Below are 18,830 nucleotides of genomic sequence, written 5' to 3' on the forward strand. Positions count from 1 at the left end.
CAGGAGCAGCGCGACTCGTTCGGTGTTCCGTTCTAATCTGACGCAGGCATTATAGTGCGCTTGGGGTTCAAGAGCTCCTGGTGTGCAGCGCTCACGACGCTTTCGCTGGGACTGGAGCGTTCCATTCACAGTCTGCACGTTTCGTGCACGCGGAGCAAGACGGAGTTCAGTTCACTGTAGACGCTACTTTGGCGATTGGGACGGTGTGAAACTGCCTGCACCCGTGTTTCTGCCTCCGAAGCTTCCCACTGGTGAAAATGCAAGCAGCGGCCGCTCTGAGCTCCAGCCAGAACGGTCCCACGGAAGCGCAAGGGGTTCTCGTCGGGCACCCTGTGCTCCAGGAGGCGCCCATTGAGGCGTCTGTGGAGAGTCAGCTGGAGCAGCTAGCAAAACGGGAAGATGTCACTGCAAGCCGCGTCTACTACGCTGCGAGAAGCGCAGTGGTGCACATCAGTTCCATGGAGTCGTTGCGAGCAGCGGCTCGTCGAGGATTCCGGAAACTATGGCCACCGTTTCCCTACGGCCCCGAGTCACCGGACGACGAGGACGATACCGAGGACGAGGATGCGTCGGCAGCACGTGCTGCCGAACCCTCTGAACCTGAGCCAAAGCGTGGACTCCCAGAGCCGCCTCTCGCTAGTCCACACGAACGTCCGGAGGAGGAATGGATCCTTCGGGGAACTGGAACAGGGTTCTGTTTCGACGCTGACCTCCACATCGTCACCAATGCGCACGTCGTTGCGGGCGCCTCACGGTACTGGGTACGGTTCATCAGCGGTGATCAGGTTCCAGCACAGGTGCTGGGCCTCGACTCAGAGCATGATATTGCGGTTTTGCAACCGCGCTGGGAGGGCGCATCCAGCGACCAGAGTGCCCCACTCCGTGAGCTAGCGGCGCTACCATCCGATGCACCACGAACGCTTTCCAACGCGGTGGCTAGCCGCTGGTCGCAGGGTGCGAACCTTACAGTGCGCAAGCGCCTCCTCGAAACCATTCAACCGCTCCGTTTCGGTGACTCTACCAAGTTACTCGTGGGTCAGCGCGTATTCGCGATCGGAAACCCGTTTTCCCTAGAACACACGCTGACTGCCGGCATCTTGTCGGGTGTCGGTCGTGAGGTTGCCTCCCGCCGATCTGGAGGTATTCCCATGTTTGGACTCTTGCAGACCGATGCTGCGCTCAATGCCGGTAACTCGGGTGGTCCACTGCTCGACTCAAATGGCTGTGTCATTGGGATGAACTGTGCGATTGCGAGTCCTAGTGGAGCCTTTGCGGGTGTCGGGTTCGCGATACCGATTCATACCGTTCGACGAGTTGCAGAGGAGATCCTGACGCGTGGCCGCGCTTCTCGCCCGGGTCTGGGCGTCACTTTCGCGCCGACTGCACTCACGCGTCGACTGGGTATTCGTCGCGGTGTGCTCATTTTAAACGTGCTCCCAGATGGACCAGCTGCAAGGGCGGGGCTGCGGCCCACCAGGCGGCTAGAGCGACTCTATCTCGGTGATGTGATTCTCAGCGTCGATAACCATCCGGTGAACGACGCCGTTGATGTGATGCGCATCCTGCAACAGAAACGCGTTGGTGACACAGTGAAACTCGCTGTGGCGAATGCATCTGAGATACTCGCGCTGCAGGGCGGTACCCAAGCATGGTCAGACAAGTTGCCACCGGCAATGAACCGAGCGCATCCATCGCCTTCGGAGGAAGAGGCCATTCGGGAAAAGTGGAAAGGGCTTCGGGTTCGTGAGGTTACCGTCCAGCTCGCAGACATTCCGAGAAGAGCGTGGCGTATCGCTTCGAAACTCTGAAATGTCCGTGAGTCGCCGCTTGTACGGCATGCCTCCATGGGGTCCAGCGGCACCAGTTGCGGGCCCTGGTTACGTGAACGTACCGAGAGGCTTTTTTGTCAGACACGGGAGGGTCACTATGCGAACGATACGTTACTCATGAATATGTTCATAAACCCCTGGTCCAGTTGTATGCGATTGCAGGGTACGTTCGTATTCGGATGAGGCCAACGAGCGACTCCAGCAGGCGACATCGTGCGCTGCGCACCCGGTGTTGTCGTCGACTCGGTCGGTGAGGATTCGCTGCTGAGGCCCCGCGGTATCGCGCTCTCAACAACCAGCACAAGCTTCGCACGCTGAGCGACAAAAGCGCAGTGCCTCAGCTCTAGAACCTAGATCCTATGTGCTCTGTTTCAGTACTGCGTTTCGTGAAAGATGCGTTGAAGAGACGTACCTGAAGGCTCCACCTGGTTTCCACAAAAAAAAAGCGACGCTGGTCCCGGAAACGCCCTGAATACTGCTGCTGTACGATTCCATCGAACAGGTGCTGGTTGCTCGCCTTGAGCATCGAATGCAGAGGACGCAGGAACACTCGAGGAGTCGCTCGTGAAAGCGTTCTCTAGGGAGAGCGCTCCGACGCCACGACCAAAATAGACGTTACAGTCAGTGCACCGAATAAAACAGGAAACCGTATTCGTTGAACCGAAGGCTGCCACTTGCACGCAAGATGCCTCGTGGTGTCGATAAGGAACACTTACCCACCAAAGTCTGCGAGGTGTGTGGACGTCCGTTTACGTGGCGAAAAAAGTGGGCTCGATGCTGGAACCAGGTTTCGGTGTGCTCCAAGCGTTGTCAACAAGAGCGACGACACCAGAAACGACAAGAAAAAGCGTCAGACGCGGATGGAAGCGTTTCCACGTTTTCGAGTGTCGCTTCGCAGGGTGCACGAGCACTGGCGCTTGCTGCACTGCGGTTTGCGATCGTGGTGGGGTGTCGACAAGGGTCCAGCGCTGGGCGAACACTTGGCTGGTGTCCTTGGCGACTGGGCATTCATTGAGAAGGTGCAGGGGAGACACACACGTTGTGACGGAAAACGTTTTGCGTCTGCTAAAAAGTTTTAGCGTTCGGGAAACCGGGCGCATCGTGATCGAGTGCAGCGAGAACACCGAACAACCCGCAAACCCTTGCATATGCGAATCTGTCTTAGCGTTCAGGAACTGGTCTCCGCATCCGTCGGTTCGGTATCCGTCGAGTCGGGCGTTGGCTGTCGTTGGACAAGCGCAACTTTCGTGGTGGAACCTGCCGATTCAGGTGCCAGGTTCTGGTCGCCACTCGGGGGGTTTGTAGCCTCCTCGTGCGAAATTGTGCGACTCTTTTTCTCCGAGAGAATGATCAAGCGCTTATTGCGCTCAATGGTGTTCTCGATCGGACATTTTTCCAAACTGATTTTGGGAAGCGATCGATTCGTCTCCACAGGTTCGTTCGATGCTGTTACAGTTACCTGAACGGCTGGTGTGCCTCGTGGCTGACCGGTCTCCAGGCGGTAAGCACCTGCTATAGCTTGTGGCCCTGTTGATGGCTGCTGCACCGTCGCTGCAACCGACAGCGACGGTGCCCATGAAGCATCAGCAGCAGTTGTAGCAGCAGCCAAGGTGTCCGCATCGGCAATGCCCTCTCGACGGTCCAGCCCGGCTGCGGATCGCAGCAGAGGATTCACCTGGTTCGGAGGCCCGGGATCTTTGGTCATTAGTTTCGAGGCTACGCTTGGCAACTGATGAGCCCGTGACATTCCTGCACTGATCTGCTCAGTGCCGGGGACTGCTGCTTCCGCAGATCCTCCTCCTCCTCCTCCTCCAGCATCTAATCGGTGCAATGTTTCTGCCCACGGTTCAGGTTGCGTCGGCACCATGCCCATTACGCCCGGAGCCTGCCCCGAAAAGGCACGCTCACCAAGAGTACGTGTTTCAGGGTAGGCTGCGTCTCGTCGCGACGTCACCTGCGCAGGTATCTGAGCATGAGCCGGATACGTGCGATGCAGCGGCGGGAAAGTATCCTGACGGCGGCTATCCGGTGGATAAGACAGGCCTTGCGCAGCCGGCGCTGACGGCAGTATCGCCTGGCCGGTTGTTTTGGGAGCGCTCCGCCCGGGGGCACTGGTGACTGCCTCACCAGCCTGAAGCGTTGAACACATAGCCCGATATCGTTCCAGGTAGCTGATATTATGGGGATTCAGACTCATGGCGCGATGGTAAGCACTGCACGCATCAGCAAATTGTCCATAGTTCTCGTAGAGGATGCCGAGGTCAAACCAGACCTCCGCAAGTCCAGGATTCAAGCGAATAGCCCGCATATACGCATCAGCAGCATCCGAATACTGTTGAGCCTGGTAGTAGAGCACACCAATTGAGCACCAGTAACTTGCGTTATTCGGCTCCCGTAATACTGCTTGCTGGTACGCGTTGCAGGCCTCTAAATGCTGCTCACTGAGGGCATAGGCGCGACCCAACAAATACCAACTATGTGCCCGATTCGGATCGAGTTGAACGCAGCGCCGAAGATGCTCAAGCGCAATGGGTACCTCATTCAGCAAGATGAGCGTCCAAGAGAGCTGCTGCAGTGCATCGACATCTCCGGGGTCTGCGATGAGCGCATTTTCGAAGGCCTTACGCGCTTCTGCTAAATTTTGGCAAAGCATGTATACGTGGCCAATCTCGCACCAGGTTCGCCCATCTGATAACGCGGATAGTTCTTCGTCGAGAACCAGGTCGAGGAGCGCGCGGCGAGCGCGGAAGAGGCGCTGTCTCTCCAGGGTTTCGTACTCTTTCTGAGCCATTCCGAGCACCATTTTTGTGGCAGCAGATTCACGCTGTCGCCCATTGTTTGACCCTGATGGTAGCAGCGGTCCATTGCCACGAGCTGCGCTCGTATCCGTAGTGAAGGAAGTTGCTCGTCGATTGGCAGTGCTCAGTGGTGCGGTCTCGTTGCCGATACGCAGTGTACTCGGTTGATCATTTTCGACAGCGTTGCCACTGTGCCGAGTTTTCTTCGTCATAAGAAGCGCTGCGCTACGTTCTTCGACGCGGTATTCAAGAGCCTGTGTGAACAGGGCCAAGGCTGCATCATAATCTCGAGCCGCACATTTCAAGGTCGCCAGGTAGAATAAAGCAACATCTCGGAATTCGTCATTAACGGGCAAAAGTCTTTGGGTGACTTTGTATGCCTCAGCGGCTTCTTCGAGCTGCCCGTATAGCTGATACAGAATGCCTATGCCAGTCCACACGAGGGGATCCTTGGCGCTTTCGGGATCAAGCTCCATGCAGCGTTGGTAGGCCGCAAATGCACCCGGAATCTTGTGGCGCAGAAGGAGCGCTTTTGCGAGAGCCAACCAGCCCAGACGAAAGCGTGGGCAGGTTTCCAGGAGGAGCTCTAGTCGTTGCTGGGTTTCCTCCAGATGACCGCGCCGGTAATCAATGAGACAGAGACGAACCAGGGCAAGCTGGGCCCCAATGTCGGTTTCCAGCATTCTCAGTCGTTCTGGAGACGTGCCCGAAAGGATCGGCTTCGCGATCTGACTGTACATTACTCGAGCTTTCTCAAAATCACCAAGGCATTCGAAAAGCAACCCTGTATCCAAGAAAACAAACTGGTTGTTTTCAAGCCGCGACGGATAACAGGACCTGTTCCAGAAATTCCGGCCTGTGGCAGCGGTACCAGTGCTCGTGGGCTCCCGTTCACTCGCGCTCCCCAGTTCCGGAGATACCCTGTTCAGAGACGGAATCGTATTCGACCACTCTCCCGGCTTAGGTGCGTCCATGTTCAGTCGCTGGAATGCTGGAATCGTTCCGCACCAAAAGCACCTCTACGAAACCCGATGGAACCCTCCGAAACACCGAGCGCTGTCGCTACAACGGCCCTGCAGCCAAGCTGATGCAACAAAGCTCCCACAATATGCGCTCTGGCAGCGCACGCAACCCAGAAGTGACAAAAGTATACAGCTCCTTCGAGTCGAGTCGCCAGATAAAGTCTCCAACTTCGAGTCGCGAAAACTTCACAGATTCTTTTTCAGAGACAAGGAACAGTCAAGTCTATGAGCATAAAACCGTCTTCGCAACTTTTTGTGAAGAATTTCAAAAGCGGTATAATCACAGCGCTTCAACAGAGTGCTGCGAGTGCAAACACGTTGCAGCACGCAAGCAACCTGCACCGGTGCTCCCAGTCCGCAAACGCTCCCAGGCGAAGATGACCTCCTGCTCCCCTCAGCTGTCGATTTCCTACCAAAACAAAGAGAGCAAACACGCTCTGCGTGCTGCCGTCCCCAAAACCTGGCGCACACGCTCGCAAACTTCCGGGTACGCACCGCGCGCAAAACAGTGCACGCCAGCGTCCGCTTCAAGAACGCTCCGTTTCCACACCTCTACTGTACGAATAGAAGTTAAGCCACTGCTCCAGTGTAAAGTCAAACCTCAGCACCACTGTCGGTATCAATATAGATGATACAGAACAACAAGCGCTTTTCGTTGTACGTCCCAAAAAGGACCTTTCCCAAAAGTCTCCAGTGAGCAACGCTTCAACTGTTACATGCGAGCTGGATACACATGGAACGCAGCGCTCGATTCACCGCGAGGCGAACGCTGCCGCGCGGCGCGCAATCTTCGCACCCGCGATGCCTTGACGCGCGCCATCTTACGAGAGCGTCGAAATCGCCCTTCAAAAACGTGACCATTTGGATGAGACGTGACATCTACGGTGATCCCGCGGATACATCGATCTGTAACGATGCACACGGCGGCAGCGTCGATGACGGCAACGTCGATAACGACGGCGATGACGGCAACGTCGATGTTGGATGCCAGCGGCGTACGCGTTCTCGACATTCACGCTAAAATATGGGAAGTAGGCGCCACAAAGCAAATTTTTCTGGTTGCGCATAGGCTACTGGAATCAGCGGAGAGCACTGTGTTTATGTTCGGGCGCTTCCAGATTCTCTCATACTTAGAGAATCGATAACCTTTGGAACAGAGGAACTTGTGGATCGAGAGAGAGCATCCCTGCTGCAGAGCGCAGTGTGCACAACGCGGACGTGTCGAGAGAGACCGCCGCATCGGTAGTCCCCGCAGCCGCAACTGAGTATAGACGTGTGAGTCCTGTGGCAGGTGATCGCGCCCGTTCGTAATGCTTACCATTGTGATACCCTTCTGGAGACTGTGGCGAGCGTCGGATGACCGCTTGGTTCCCAGGCTTGGCGCAGTGCGGCGACATGGAGTTTCGCTCTGGGATCATTCGGGGCATAGTCCATCTTCTCGGTAAGCGCTACGTGAGACCGAAATAGGATGCAACGTTTGGACAGGCGAGGGAGCTTCGAGGTTCTTGATCATGAACCTTTGACGCGAGCATGAACGCAGTGTTTCTGGTCTGGCCGTCGTGCGTTCACGTGCACAATATGGCCGGTTCGCTATTTTGTTCATTATATGCGCTGTTCCCCGCCGATTTACCTAGTGGACGTAACGCGCGACTTGTTCATTATCTTTTTTATTTTACCGCCGGTCCTCTGCGCGCTTTCGACTGTGCAGATTGAGCACCGTCCCGAATGGCGACGACTGCGTTCATCCTGCGCCTTTCCAAACTAGCTACCATACGCGATGCGGCATTGCTCGCTAGACACAGCTCTCCCTGCAGCTGAATGCCCCGATACCACGTGATTCGTATTTTGTCTTCCAGTCTACATCAAATAGACTCTTTTCGAGCTTGGAGCGACCGCCGTCCTCCTTGAGCACCAACGATATACCCATTGGCGAATATGCAGCACCGGCAGCGGGTGCCGGGCACTGCCGAGCACCCAGCTGCGGCACAACGCGACTCTGCAACCAATCAGTACAGAGATGCCTCGCTGATTTCACATGCCTCCGCTTCTACTTCGAGACACTGCACTTGTGTATGAATGCCCGGTGCTTCCAGGCATTCGAGATTCTTCTAGATTCCAGGGCACCAATCTGCATCTTGATGAATCTGAATGGACACTTTCATCCGGTGCTGCACGCATGCACGAATGGACACGTGTCCATGCGTGCACAGACAGCACGCATGGACAGCACGCATCCGCATGCTGCAGTGCCGCTTATGAACTGCGTTGAGCTTGTAGCACCTGGGTATGCTCTTTTACGTTAGGAGCTGCTCGCTTAGAGAAACTCTACCAAGGTAACCATTCTGGGCATCTGGGTTTTTTTATGTCGCTTCGAGAGACGGTTTTATGCTCTGGCCAAGTACGACATGACGAATGCTTGGTGTTCCATCGAGTGGGAAGCGCGCTTTGTGCAGCGTGTACAGCAACGGCGCGCTTCTTCGTCGTAGTTTCGGCGCTCGTCAAGCATGACGAACGTCCGCACACTCTAACGTACCGTTTGCGCGCATCTGCCGCGTATAGCTATAAACCGTGTGCTGACGACGAAATAGTCCCGCTGGTGGCAGCGACTCGGCAGCGACCTCTGCAGCGTGCGCCGCACTGCCCGTGCGGAGCCTGCGTTCGCGCCCCGCCGCTGGGATTGCTGTTCAGTGCGTAGTCAGCAAGCAAGAAATAGACGGCCTCGCACGTCCACACTTGCCGGACGTTTGCGAGCTACTGGGCCTGCAGCTTGCTAAAAACACTCTGATGGTCGGTTTGAGTGACTTTTGATCTCGTACCAAAGGCACATCCATTGCCTAGAGCTTTGGGGTGCGTTCCGGCCCCGATAAGCGCCAAGGCGTTTACAGCGAGCGGGACGCGGCAAGCGGGTGTGCTCAATGACCTCTGCAGGTTCCCGAGCTAGCACCGATGAGGATGTAGGTTTGGAGCGACTCCTGGGACCGGTGCAACGTACCTGTTACGACGCATGGCTGTCCAAATGCCTTGCTGCGCGGTGCGGCTTCTTCGAGGACGCCTACATCGCGCTACTGGATCCGATCCAGAGGCTGGCAGCTGATTCGGCAACATCGTGCCCGCAACGGCGTGGAGAGCGGCAGCGGTTGCCGTGTCAGCACGGCGGTTTGTCAGCAGCGATTTCGGACGGCAGCCAGCGGCACGCATCGATACCCACTGTCGACCGAGGTGGCAAGCCAAGCGGAAGCAGCGCGCCGCACCCAGGCCGTGGCAAGGCGTTCCGAGAAGCTGCTGGCCCAGATTTCGCGTCATCGTCATATTCAGCGTGCGGCGATGTAGACGACGGCGAGGGCACGCATTTGAATGCCGCGGGGCATCAAACGCTGGTAGGAGGCCAGCGAAACGGGCATAACGGCGCTGGGACTGCGCAACTGCTGAGCCTAGGCCAACGAGTACCGCGGTCGTTGCGTGTAAATAGCAGTGGCTTGGACGCGGTGCTCCTGCACGGCACGTACGCTCGGGTCATGGCGCTGCGTCACATCATGGACACAGTCCTCGAGCGCCTGCGGTTGAAAGCGGGCGCGAGCCACCAGCCACCGATGCTGCAGTTGCTCTCGCTCGGCGCTGGACTCGATAGTATGCCATTCTGGTTACTAGAGCGGTCGCGTCAGGCAAGCGTGGCGGCGTCTTCATCACACCGAGAAGTGCCGCTGCCGCAGGTTCGCTACCATGAACTGGATACCGAGCAGGTGGCGTCGCTCAAGGCGTTGTGCATTCGACGGCAGGCAGCGCTCGCTCGCGCCATCCAAGCACCTGTCGCCGACGTGCAGGCACGCGGTGCGGGAAGCGCGGACGCATACGCGGGAGTCGCCGTCGCTGGCGCGCAGGCACCCGATGTTGCATCCAAGGTGCAGGTGGTGCTCGAAACCCCGGTGTATGCGCTGATCGCGGCGGACCTCTGCAGCGGCCGCTCCGTTCTCGGTGCTGCTCTCGAGCGCCTGCAGCGACATGGAGGCATGCGGCGCGAACCGAGCTTCACGCTCATTCTCCTGGAGTGCGTTCTGGCGTACCTGTCGCCGGCGGATACCGTGAATGTCCTAGAGGCATTGCGCGAGCAGTTCGCGAACCACCCGGCACTGCTGGTGTGCTACGATCCGATCGGCCTGGACGACGCGTTCGGTCGCCACATGCAACAACGCCTAGAAGAACGCGGTGCTCCGCTGCAAGGTCTGAATTGCCGCGCGACCCTGGATGAGGCTGTTCGCAACCTTGAGTCGTTGTTTGCACCTGGAGCGGCATCGAAGCATCCGGGCCGCGGCATGGATATGATGGAGGTCTACCAGCGACTCCGGGACGACGCTTGCGAACGGAGCAGGATCGAGCGCATCGTTGCACTCGATGAAGTCGAAGAGCTGCGCCTCTTGATGCGTCACTATGGACTGATTTGGGTGAGTAATGAGCATGCAGAAGTATTTGACTTTTTCAAACCTAGCAGATTCCAAGGCTCAGCGGTCGACGCCTAGCCGGCAACAGCGGTATTCACAAGCGGCAGCTGCGGCTCGACACCGTGGACTACGCGCAAGCGGCCTTGTGCGGGCAATGCTCTACCCACAGCAGTAGCAGCAGCAGTAGCAGCAGCAGCAGCAGTAGCAGCAGCAGCAGCAGCAGCAGCAGCAGCAGCAGCAGCAGCAGCAGCGTCCGATCGTAGACGACATGTCTAGCGATCTCAAGCCGTCCTCCGTGGTGAGGCGGAAGCAGCGATGCAGGCCTGCGCCTCGCAAAGACTCCGGTAATGACCATGCTGCACAGCATCCTGGATACCTGGTGACGCAGAGGCGGTCGCTGCTGCTCCGGGAATGCACCATAGCGAACACGCGCACAGCCGTTCGCAGCGGCGCTGGTCGAATACAACGCCCACCTGCACGGAAATAACACGCTGGAGAAGCACCAGATGGAGTTACCAACAGGCTGCGAATTCGCGGTATCCGTTGTCGTCGTCGCACCTGAGACGTGTTCTGCTCATTGGCATGCCCGAACGGAAGCATCCGGACTCGATTTCGTTTCTCCAGTGCACACCGCAGCTGTGAGATCGTTCCCAGCAGTCCATGAAGCTCGTCAGTCTTCGCATCCGCAGCAGTGCTTTAGGCTAGCAGGTCTCAGCGCAAAAGGCGCTGCGCGTTATGCTCCACTCGGCGTCGTTCTAGGCTGCGCGTTGGCGTCAACTGTCGTCGATGTCGGTGCATCGTGCGGCGTCGCGATGTCAGCCTGTGGCACCCGCCTTGCACCCGTTAGCTTCATTCGAATTCACGCGTGTCTGGGACACAGCTTTGTAGGCAGCGGCGACGAGTCCGGTGGCGCTTCGGCACTGCCAGCAGCAAGCTGCGGTGCCGATGCCATTCCTCCCCATGGCGCCAGACGCATCGCTCGTGAGTGCGAGCTTGCACCAGACCGGGTTGGGGACTGCTTTTCCTTCTGCCTGCTGTTTTGCTCTATGCATTTTCCGCGTTATTCACTGAGCAAGACTAGAAACCTCAAGCTCAGCACTCAACGTCGCGGGCATAAACTTTCGCGTCCAGAGCCCATGGAACTATGCTTGTTGCGGGGAGCGCGCATTGGCCTTCCGCGCGGCGCTCACGTCCTCCAAAACCAGAACCTCTTTCCGTAACTCGCTTCTTCGCAAGAAAGGTTGCAAGCATGGTGAACTTTCAAGTACAAGTCAAACAGGCCCGTACTGCTCCATGGAATTCGTGCGATTCCACAATCTCAACGTGTCGGCAGCTGCGGTTCACCCCAGGTGCTCTCACGGTAACTTGGAAAGACCCAGCGCTGTGCAACGTTGAGCTTCACTTCGACGCTAGACGCAAGGCCAGCAAGAACTCGCGTTCCGCGAACTCACTTGTCTACCTAGCTGCGTGTCGCTGGTTCCGCGAGGCTAGAAACACTTTCTCATTCTCGAACTTGAGCTGCGAACGTTTTGCGTTACCCAGTTTAGCGCTTGTCCGCGCGGAGCTCAACGCGGTTACACAAGAGCCCCGTGACGCCCAAGTCCTTTCAAAGTGTGCTCCGATTGAGGCTTCCTAGCGATCCGAGAAATGACACATAATCTTCCAGCGCATATCTGCAGAAACGGTGCAGCAGTTGCAGACGGTGGGTGTCGCCACGAGTGCAGCGCTGTTGTAACTAGACATTATGAGACAGAAAGACATATCCACCTCGTACGCCACTTCACACAGGCCTCTGCGCTTTTCACCAAGTTTTCGTAGATCCGTTTAACCCAGTTCGAACTTCGATTTACCATGACCAGCGGTCAGGGCGGGGGCGGTTCAGCTACACCGGAAGAGTCTTCGGTTGTCGGAACGCTGCAAACCGCATCGAACGATGCGGTTCAGAGAACGCTGGATCGAGCAACAAAGCGAACTCGTAGGACGGACGCCGCAAACGCCGCTGCAGCACCGCAAGCACCCACTCGCATAGTGCGGGAAGCTCGTCGTGCAGCACTGGAAGCTCTGAAGCGATTGAACGTGGCGGATGTTGAGGTCGCTGAAGAAAGCCCAGACACGAAGCCTCCGCGTCGCACTGTTCCAACCACAGCCCTGCAGGAGAATCCGCGCGCACTCTCGCCCGCAGCGGACCTCGAGAAGGATATAGAGTGGGAGTCTGCTTGGACAGAGGGTGCGGCAGAGCAGCCATCTCCTGTGCAAACAAAAGACCAGCTAGAAGTTGTTCTCGAGCTCGACGAAGAGGGTACAGATAGCGCGAGCGGGGTGTCCCGTTCGCAAGCTGACTCCACTGGCTCAGACGCTGATCATAGGGCTGCGAAGCGCCGGCGAGGATCACTTGCAACCAAGCGAAAAATGACCAAGACATTTTCCGCTGCAGAGCGTGCCAATGCTTTACGCATACATCGCATACATCTTCTATGTATGCTGGCGTCGTCGCTCACTTTCGATCGACTTTCCAGTGCGGCAACTATCCAGGCCCGCGCACTCTCCCTAGTTCCATGCGAGGTAATCGAGCGTTTTGACCGAATCCCTGAAGATGCCCTTAGGGAGACTTCGTCTAGTCTTGCAGAGGCTTTGACGTATTTTGTGGTCTGGTTTGCGTCGAACTACCGGCAGTCATCGTTCCCCTGTGAGGTATGCTGCCCCGACGAATCAGGATATTCAGTGCCAGTTCCACGCACACCACATACCCGTCTAGAGCACGCTATGCTGCATGGCTTGGGTGGTGAACAAGAGCTGGTTGCTCTTGCATGCGCCATGCTACGAGCGTTGCTCGGTCGTTTGAACTTTCAGTCGCAAGCGCGGCCTGAGGGCAAGCGCGTGCAGTCCGCCCCAGTTCCCGATGGCAGCACTGTGCTGCTGAAGAGATACGGACTCGTGCGATTCGTTGCAGGCCCAAATATAATTGGCCGCAAACCCGAGCACTTGGAACTTGTCGATCAGGGATCTGGTTTACCGACTTGGCAAGCACGACTTTCGGCCATCCTGGAGCATTGGTTTCCTCCAGCTCCAGCCGATGTGCCTCCATCGAAAAAGCAATGTCCATTGGAACCACCACTCAATCGGAAACGACCCGGTAAGCCACTGCGGAACTCTCGATCGTCGCACGGTCTACAGCAGAAGCATGCGATGCAGGCACATGGAGTCGAAGCGCAGCCGCCCGCGGTACACTCGAAGGCGTCGACTTTGGATGCAGACACTGGAGAAGCCTCGTTGCCGCGACGCGCCCTTGAATCGCCGCAAGTGCGGCAACGTGACGTTCATCATCAGCAGCAGCAAGCTGGACGCGGCCTCTCGACAAGCAAAACCCAAAGAACGCGCCAGAACTGGCTTACGCGCGACAGCAAACGTACCGCAAGTGCGCTCGAGTCCGCTGAGCGCTACTCCAATCCAAGAGGCAATACGCGTTCGACATACTTATGGGCGTATCAGATTCAATCGGCTTTTCTCGCGCCGTGGAGAGTGGGCGTGAACATATCTCCGCAGGTTGCCCATCGTCGCACAGCCGAGTCGAGCGATCGGAGCTCGCAGGCCAGAAAGACGGGTAGATTATGGTCCTTGTCTGTTCCTGGTCGATGGAATCTCACGAACGCGGATCCTTACCGAGTGCCGCAATACTGGCTGGAGGTATGGGATCCGACTCAACAGCACTGGATCCATCTCGATCCGATGCGATGCTTGGTCGACGACCCGCTAGCCGTCACGGTGCTGCCTTGGTGGACCCGTACGACGCGGCCTCTGCCCCGGTCCGCGGCAACTGGCCAGCGGGATCGGCACCTGAATCCGTCTAAGACAAGATCCCTGAAAGGAGACGTTTCCAACGAACCACGGGAAGAAGACGACGGTGACGGTAATCGTATCCAACGACCGAAGCGACGCTCATCAAGGCTGCGTCCCGATGCAACATACAATGAGATGGATGGGCGCAGTGGAGATCGCTCACAGAGCGAGAGCGACACGGCGTCGAGCGAGCTCGAGACTCCCGAGCTCCCCACGAATCGATGGAAACGGGAGCGTGCCGAACGAGTTGTCCCGTATATCTTCGCGCTGGAGCATGGATTTGGACGTGACGTCACCCGCCGCTACACAACCCGGTTCCAACCTGTACTCGAGGCTCGCAGTCTTGACGGTCATCGCTACTGGACCGAGGAGGTGCTCCCAATGCTGAGCCCCTTTCAGCCACGCACACACCTGATTGAAACAGAGCACGACGCTATCGACGACGACGCGTTCAGGGAACGCAGCACGCTCTGGAATGCACTGGACAATTTGGAGCAAAATGAATTTTGGGGATTACATGAAGCGGAACCCATTCCTCGATCCATTTCTGCGCTGAAAAATCACCCCGCTTTTGTGCTTGAGGAACATTTGAAAAAGTATGAGGCGATTCATCCGAAGCTTGCCATCGGAAACATCCAACGCATCCAGCCAAACGGACGGATTCAAACTATACCTGTCTACCGTCGACGAGATGTTCACCTGTTGCATACCCGGGAGCGCTGGTTTCGTGAATGCCGAATCGTTCGGGAGAGCGAGCTGCCCTACAAAATCGTGCAATCGTTCATGTCCCGTTTTCGACAACGTCGTGAAGAACGACGTAGAGAACGGCGCCAGCAAGCACCTGAAGAGCTCGAGGATTCGTCGACTGCCACCGCAGGTCCGACGGAACTATTCGGTATTTGGCAGACGGACCCCATGCCGCGACCTCGAGCTGAAAATGGTATTGTCCCTCGATGTGGCCTGCGGGGCAATATCGAGCTCTGGACGCCGAATCACCTGCCTCTGGGAACAACGCATGTCGACTTGCCTTTCGCTGCCATGTTTGCGCGCCGTCTCGGCTTTGACTTCGTACCAGCGATGGTCGGTTTTGAGGTACGAGCATGCGGCTTCGTTCCAGCTATTCGCGGTGTCGTCGTCTGCACCGAAAACGCTGCAGCGCTTACGGATGCATGTGAAGCAGAGATCAAGCGGCGACGAGAACGAGCCGAAAAAAGGATGCGAGAGGACGCGCTGCGACGCTGGCGACAACTCATTCGGACTATTGTAGCGAAAGAGCGTTTGAGGAAACGATATGGCGGATTTCAGGTCCAGGACACGAATGCAACGTTCTCCAGTCGCAAAGCGGGCAAGCAGACGTCTTCATCGTCTGCCGCGGAACCCGCGAAACGAGAACGCGTGCCTGCCGCAACCGCTGCAGGAGCAGACGACGACGCTGATCAGCGTGCCGCCCATGAACACGAGTGGGTCTTTGTGGGCGCTTCGAATTCCCAGGATGCTCTCGGGCGCAAGCAGTGTGCACTCTGTGGTCTCTGCGTCACCTACGAGTCTCTGTTGTGATCATTGGGATCGTTCGAAACGGAGCGGCGTTTGCGGAACGCACGGTTTGTCGAGCGTCCGGTTCACGACAGATGCCAGGAACGCGTGCGTCGCAAGGCGTACGCGAGAAACGTGCTTTCCGGCCAGAAGGGTTCGAGTTTTTTATGCTGTACGATGGATGCATTGAGCGTAAGAGTTTCTGTACCATGGGTTTTGTGAATGGCCCTGGCCCAAGTTAGTCAGCATCAAATAGAACGTGAACGCTCATTTTGGTGCACATGCTATTGTTCCCAGTGCCAGCAAAAGCATCCTCTGCAGGCTGATTTTTTTGCGTATGCTTCCGTTCTCTTCTCGATAGTCTTCGGATTTGAATACGTGAGTCTCTCCTTTGTTTCAAGCTGCTTTGCAAACAGAAATTGGATGTGCATAGCAATGTAAATGATCCGATTCCACAATTAAGCTATTCTCGAGGCATTTCATGGAGATGCAAAACTTGCGATCGACGCCTCGTTTGCCATAGTCATCAGGTGTGTAGAGAACCTCGGTGCGACCTCCGCACCAGCAGTGACACTTGATTGTGGTCAGGCGTTTGCATCTATGTAGTCCGAGCCTCCTGTTCCGAGCGCTGCTCTGCGGCACGCGAGCGTTTGCTTCAACGCTTGGTACATGCCCTCGACGGGTGCAGCGAGCTCCCGTCCATGCCCTAGCTCAACGCCGCGCCCACTACCGTTTTATAAAGATGTCGGGCATGTTATGGACGTTCCACGTGACACATACGCGGACGAAAGCACACGCAAGCGAAAGCAGTCCCGTTCGCCAGCGGATTTGTGAACCGCCAGAGCATCGATGGAGTATTCAGGCTCGAGATCAAGTCGAGACAAATTTCGATCAGCCAACGCTCTTTTCCTATAAAGTTTTGACGCAAGCTACCCTCATAGCAGTTGCCACGACAAGTGAATTCCGAGTCCAAAACGCTCTTCCATCCAAACAGAAGAGACGGACGCTCGTGATACCATATCGTATGAAGGGGTCTCATGCTGGTCCTATCGAATGCTGCTTCGTCGACGGATACAAACTGAGGACGACTTGCGTTTCGAATGTCACTGATTCCTTGAATTTACATATTCAGGGAACATTCGGCGTGCGCTTGTTAACAGGTCATCCGGAGACGACGATCAACTTTTCTTCGTCGTCAGTCCGGCGGTGCAAATCGGGAAGCCCACTTGTCACCCTGAAATACACAGATCAAAAACATGACGAATGCGTGATGTGCGCACGCTGCATGTGAGGAAACGAGAGGCGTGGGTGCTTGTCATCGACTGTCGCGGCTGGGCATCCCGGGAAACGTTGCAAGAACTGAAAATCAGGACCAAATCGCGTATTTCCGTATTCCATTTTCGTCGGATACTCGTGTAGGCGGATGCAATGTTCCTTGCGAATTCACAATGCAAGCACATAACCACGTAAGCAAACCGCCACACTTGTATGCATAAAGGCCCGTATGCTAGCATGCAAAGGTGACGCTAAGTTCGGCACAACTGCCGGTCAGTGCGCCTGCAGCGTACCCCCGGAGGATGTCCACGAAGCGCGTTGACGAGTGCTGTTCACTACGCGCATGCTTCGCAACCTCACAGATATGAATATTTACCGTTCGCGGCTTGGTTTCGCGCAAAACAGCTTTAGGCAGACGAACATTGCGGTTTACTGACAGAGACATATCGATTGGAAAGCGTCTAGTGAGTCCTGATGATCGCGCTCACCATCGGTCTGGAGCCGCTGAATCAGAGCACGTGCTCTCATCAACGGGAATCCGTTGCTTTTCCTGGTGCTTGCGCGCCATGCGTCCACCGTTCAGTAGCGCGTCTGGCCGGGCGTGTTGCCTGCCGGCTTTCGTAGACGAAAACGCATACTGGGCGTGCACCAAAATCCACAGCAGGTACGGACATACGAATCCATACAAGAGACCTGGGCGCCTGTCCTCGCGAGCGTATGGTGCATGCCATTTTACGTCACTTGTTTAAGCGTAAATACCTGTTCGCAAAGTGGGCAAACTGCGGGTTGATCTTTCCGCACTTCGAGCCAGTAGAGGTCGTGATCATTGGGTGCAGCGGGACCCGTGCAACCCACGATACGGCTGTTGTAGGCGCTCTCGACCATAACCGGAGCATCCATGGTCCCGAAAGGCCCGCGGATAACTTCGTTGTGTTTGAAAAGGTCGGGGTACTCCAGCTCCAAACGCTCCAGTCCGGTTGCTTGATCCTCCGCGGTGGGCATCGCTCCAGGCGGCGCTCCCCGAACCGGCGGCTGCAAGTCCGTGGCTTCATCATTTGATGTGTCCATAGCTGCCGAGGCACGCGGCGGCGACAGCGAGGCACTCGAACCGCTGGCTTTGGTCGCGATGCTCGCGCAGCAGGGCACGCTCGGCTGTAGCGCTGACCGCCTCGTACGCCCACCAGGAACTAAAAGTCCACTGCTACGCCACCAGAACCAATACCCTTGCGGAAATGTCTTATCCTTATGTACGGGTACGTCAAGGATCTCAAGGTTGCGCCAACGCGTGCTCGTGCTCGTTGCGCGCGCTAATGTGCGCCTTAAGAGCGCATCCAAGCCACCGCACACCAAGAACCGTTGCATGCTGGCGTGTCCTCTATTCGAAACAGCTTACCACTGCGAACAGCACCGTTGAAAGCCCACGACGTCGGAACAGCTTACAAGGTTTCGTCGCAGTCCGTGCTGGTCTACCAAAGTCTCAGGGGGTGCTCTGTGTATCTATGTGGAATGCTCACGACTGACGTTCGAGCGAACATTGCCCTGCCGTCGCGATGGCGATCGGGCGGAGGAACGGCACGGCGGCGGCGCAGCATGCGACGCGTCTATGCACGTATGCGATGCATCTATGCACGTATGTGTGTGCGTCTATGCATGCGTGCTGTGCATCTATGCACGTATGCGATGCATCTATGCACGTATGTGTGTGCTTCTATGCACGTATGCGGCGCGTCTATGCATGCGTGCGATGCATCTATGCACGTGCGTGCTGTGCATCTATGCACGTATGCGATGCATCTAGGCACGTATGCGACGCGTCTATGCACGTATGTGTGTACATCTATGCGTGCGTGCTGTGCGTGTGCGTGTGTGGGCGTTCCAGACTATGCGGTGCGTTTGCTGGTCGATATCGCGAGTGAATGGGGCGCTCGTGATCGCCCCTGTGCTGTGTGCAGTCGTGGAGGTTGTGCAGAGAGCGACGTAAGCGCAACAACTGGGAGCAGGTAGTCAACGGTGATGATAAACAAGATGAACAAGAAGAAGATAATGATGACGACCATCATCATCTACGACCGCGTGCTTTCTTTTGCATCATTTCTCGTC

General features: G+C 56.6%; 6 protein-coding genes and 2 non-coding genes across 8 annotated transcripts, besides 1 other annotated feature; 5 read left to right on the forward strand and 3 right to left on the reverse strand.

Moving 5' to 3' along the window:
* Nucleotides 1-257: 257 nt before the first annotated feature.
* CYME_CML090C (probable DegP protease precursor) lies at nt 258-1,808 on the forward strand (the record flags this gene model as incomplete). Its single annotated transcript, XM_005536685.1, has 1 exon — nt 258-1,808. One exon carries the CDS (start codon nt 258-260, stop codon nt 1,806-1,808), a length of 1,551 nt encoding a protein of 516 aa, XP_005536742.1.
* Nucleotides 1,301-2,992: a sequence feature (possible transcribed region).
* Nucleotides 2,515-2,844, forward strand: CYME_CML092C (hypothetical protein, conserved; the record flags this gene model as incomplete). Its single annotated transcript, XM_005536686.1, has 1 exon — nt 2,515-2,844. One exon carries the CDS (start codon nt 2,515-2,517, stop codon nt 2,842-2,844), a length of 330 nt encoding a protein of 109 aa, XP_005536743.1.
* Nucleotides 2,993-2,997: 5 nt separating the features above from the next.
* Nucleotides 2,998-5,601, reverse strand: CYME_CML093C (hypothetical protein, conserved; the record flags this gene model as incomplete). Its single annotated transcript, XM_005536687.1, has 1 exon — nt 2,998-5,601. One exon carries the CDS (start codon nt 5,599-5,601, stop codon nt 2,998-3,000), a length of 2,604 nt encoding a protein of 867 aa, XP_005536744.1.
* A 1,058-nt stretch (nt 5,602-6,659) lies between these two features.
* On the forward strand, nt 6,660-8,223 carry CYME_CML094T. Its single transcript, XR_002461410.1, has one exon. It is a non-coding gene; the product is annotated as a hypothetical transcript (transcript).
* Nucleotides 8,224-8,564: 341 nt separating this feature from the next.
* CYME_CML095C (similar to leucine carboxyl methyltransferase) lies at nt 8,565-10,163 on the forward strand (the record flags this gene model as incomplete). The annotated part of the gene is made up of 1 exon (XM_005536688.1): nt 8,565-10,163. One exon carries the CDS (start codon nt 8,565-8,567, stop codon nt 10,161-10,163), a length of 1,599 nt encoding a protein of 532 aa, XP_005536745.1.
* Nucleotides 10,111-11,756, reverse strand: CYME_CML096T. Its single transcript, XR_002461411.1, has one exon. It is a non-coding gene; the product is annotated as a hypothetical transcript (transcript).
* A 180-nt stretch (nt 11,757-11,936) lies between these two features.
* CYME_CML097C (similar to nucleotide excision repair complex subunit XPC) lies at nt 11,937-15,479 on the forward strand (the record flags this gene model as incomplete). Its single annotated transcript, XM_005536689.1, has 1 exon — nt 11,937-15,479. One exon carries the CDS (start codon nt 11,937-11,939, stop codon nt 15,477-15,479), a length of 3,543 nt encoding a protein of 1,180 aa, XP_005536746.1.
* Nucleotides 15,480-17,462: 1,983 nt separating this feature from the next.
* Nucleotides 17,463-18,092, reverse strand: CYME_CML098C (cytochrome c oxidase subunit Vb; the record flags this gene model as incomplete). The annotated part of the gene is made up of 1 exon (XM_005536690.1): nt 17,463-18,092. The coding sequence occupies one exon, from the start codon at nt 18,090-18,092 to the stop codon at nt 17,463-17,465; it is 630 nt and encodes a 209-aa protein (XP_005536747.1).
* Nucleotides 18,093-18,830: the final 738 nt, after the last annotated feature.

Source organism: Cyanidioschyzon merolae, chromosome 12 (genome assembly GCF_000091205.1).
Source record: "Cyanidioschyzon merolae strain 10D DNA, chromosome 12, complete genome".
NCBI classification, from domain to species: Eukaryota; Rhodophyta; class Bangiophyceae; order Cyanidiales; family Cyanidiaceae; genus Cyanidioschyzon; species Cyanidioschyzon merolae.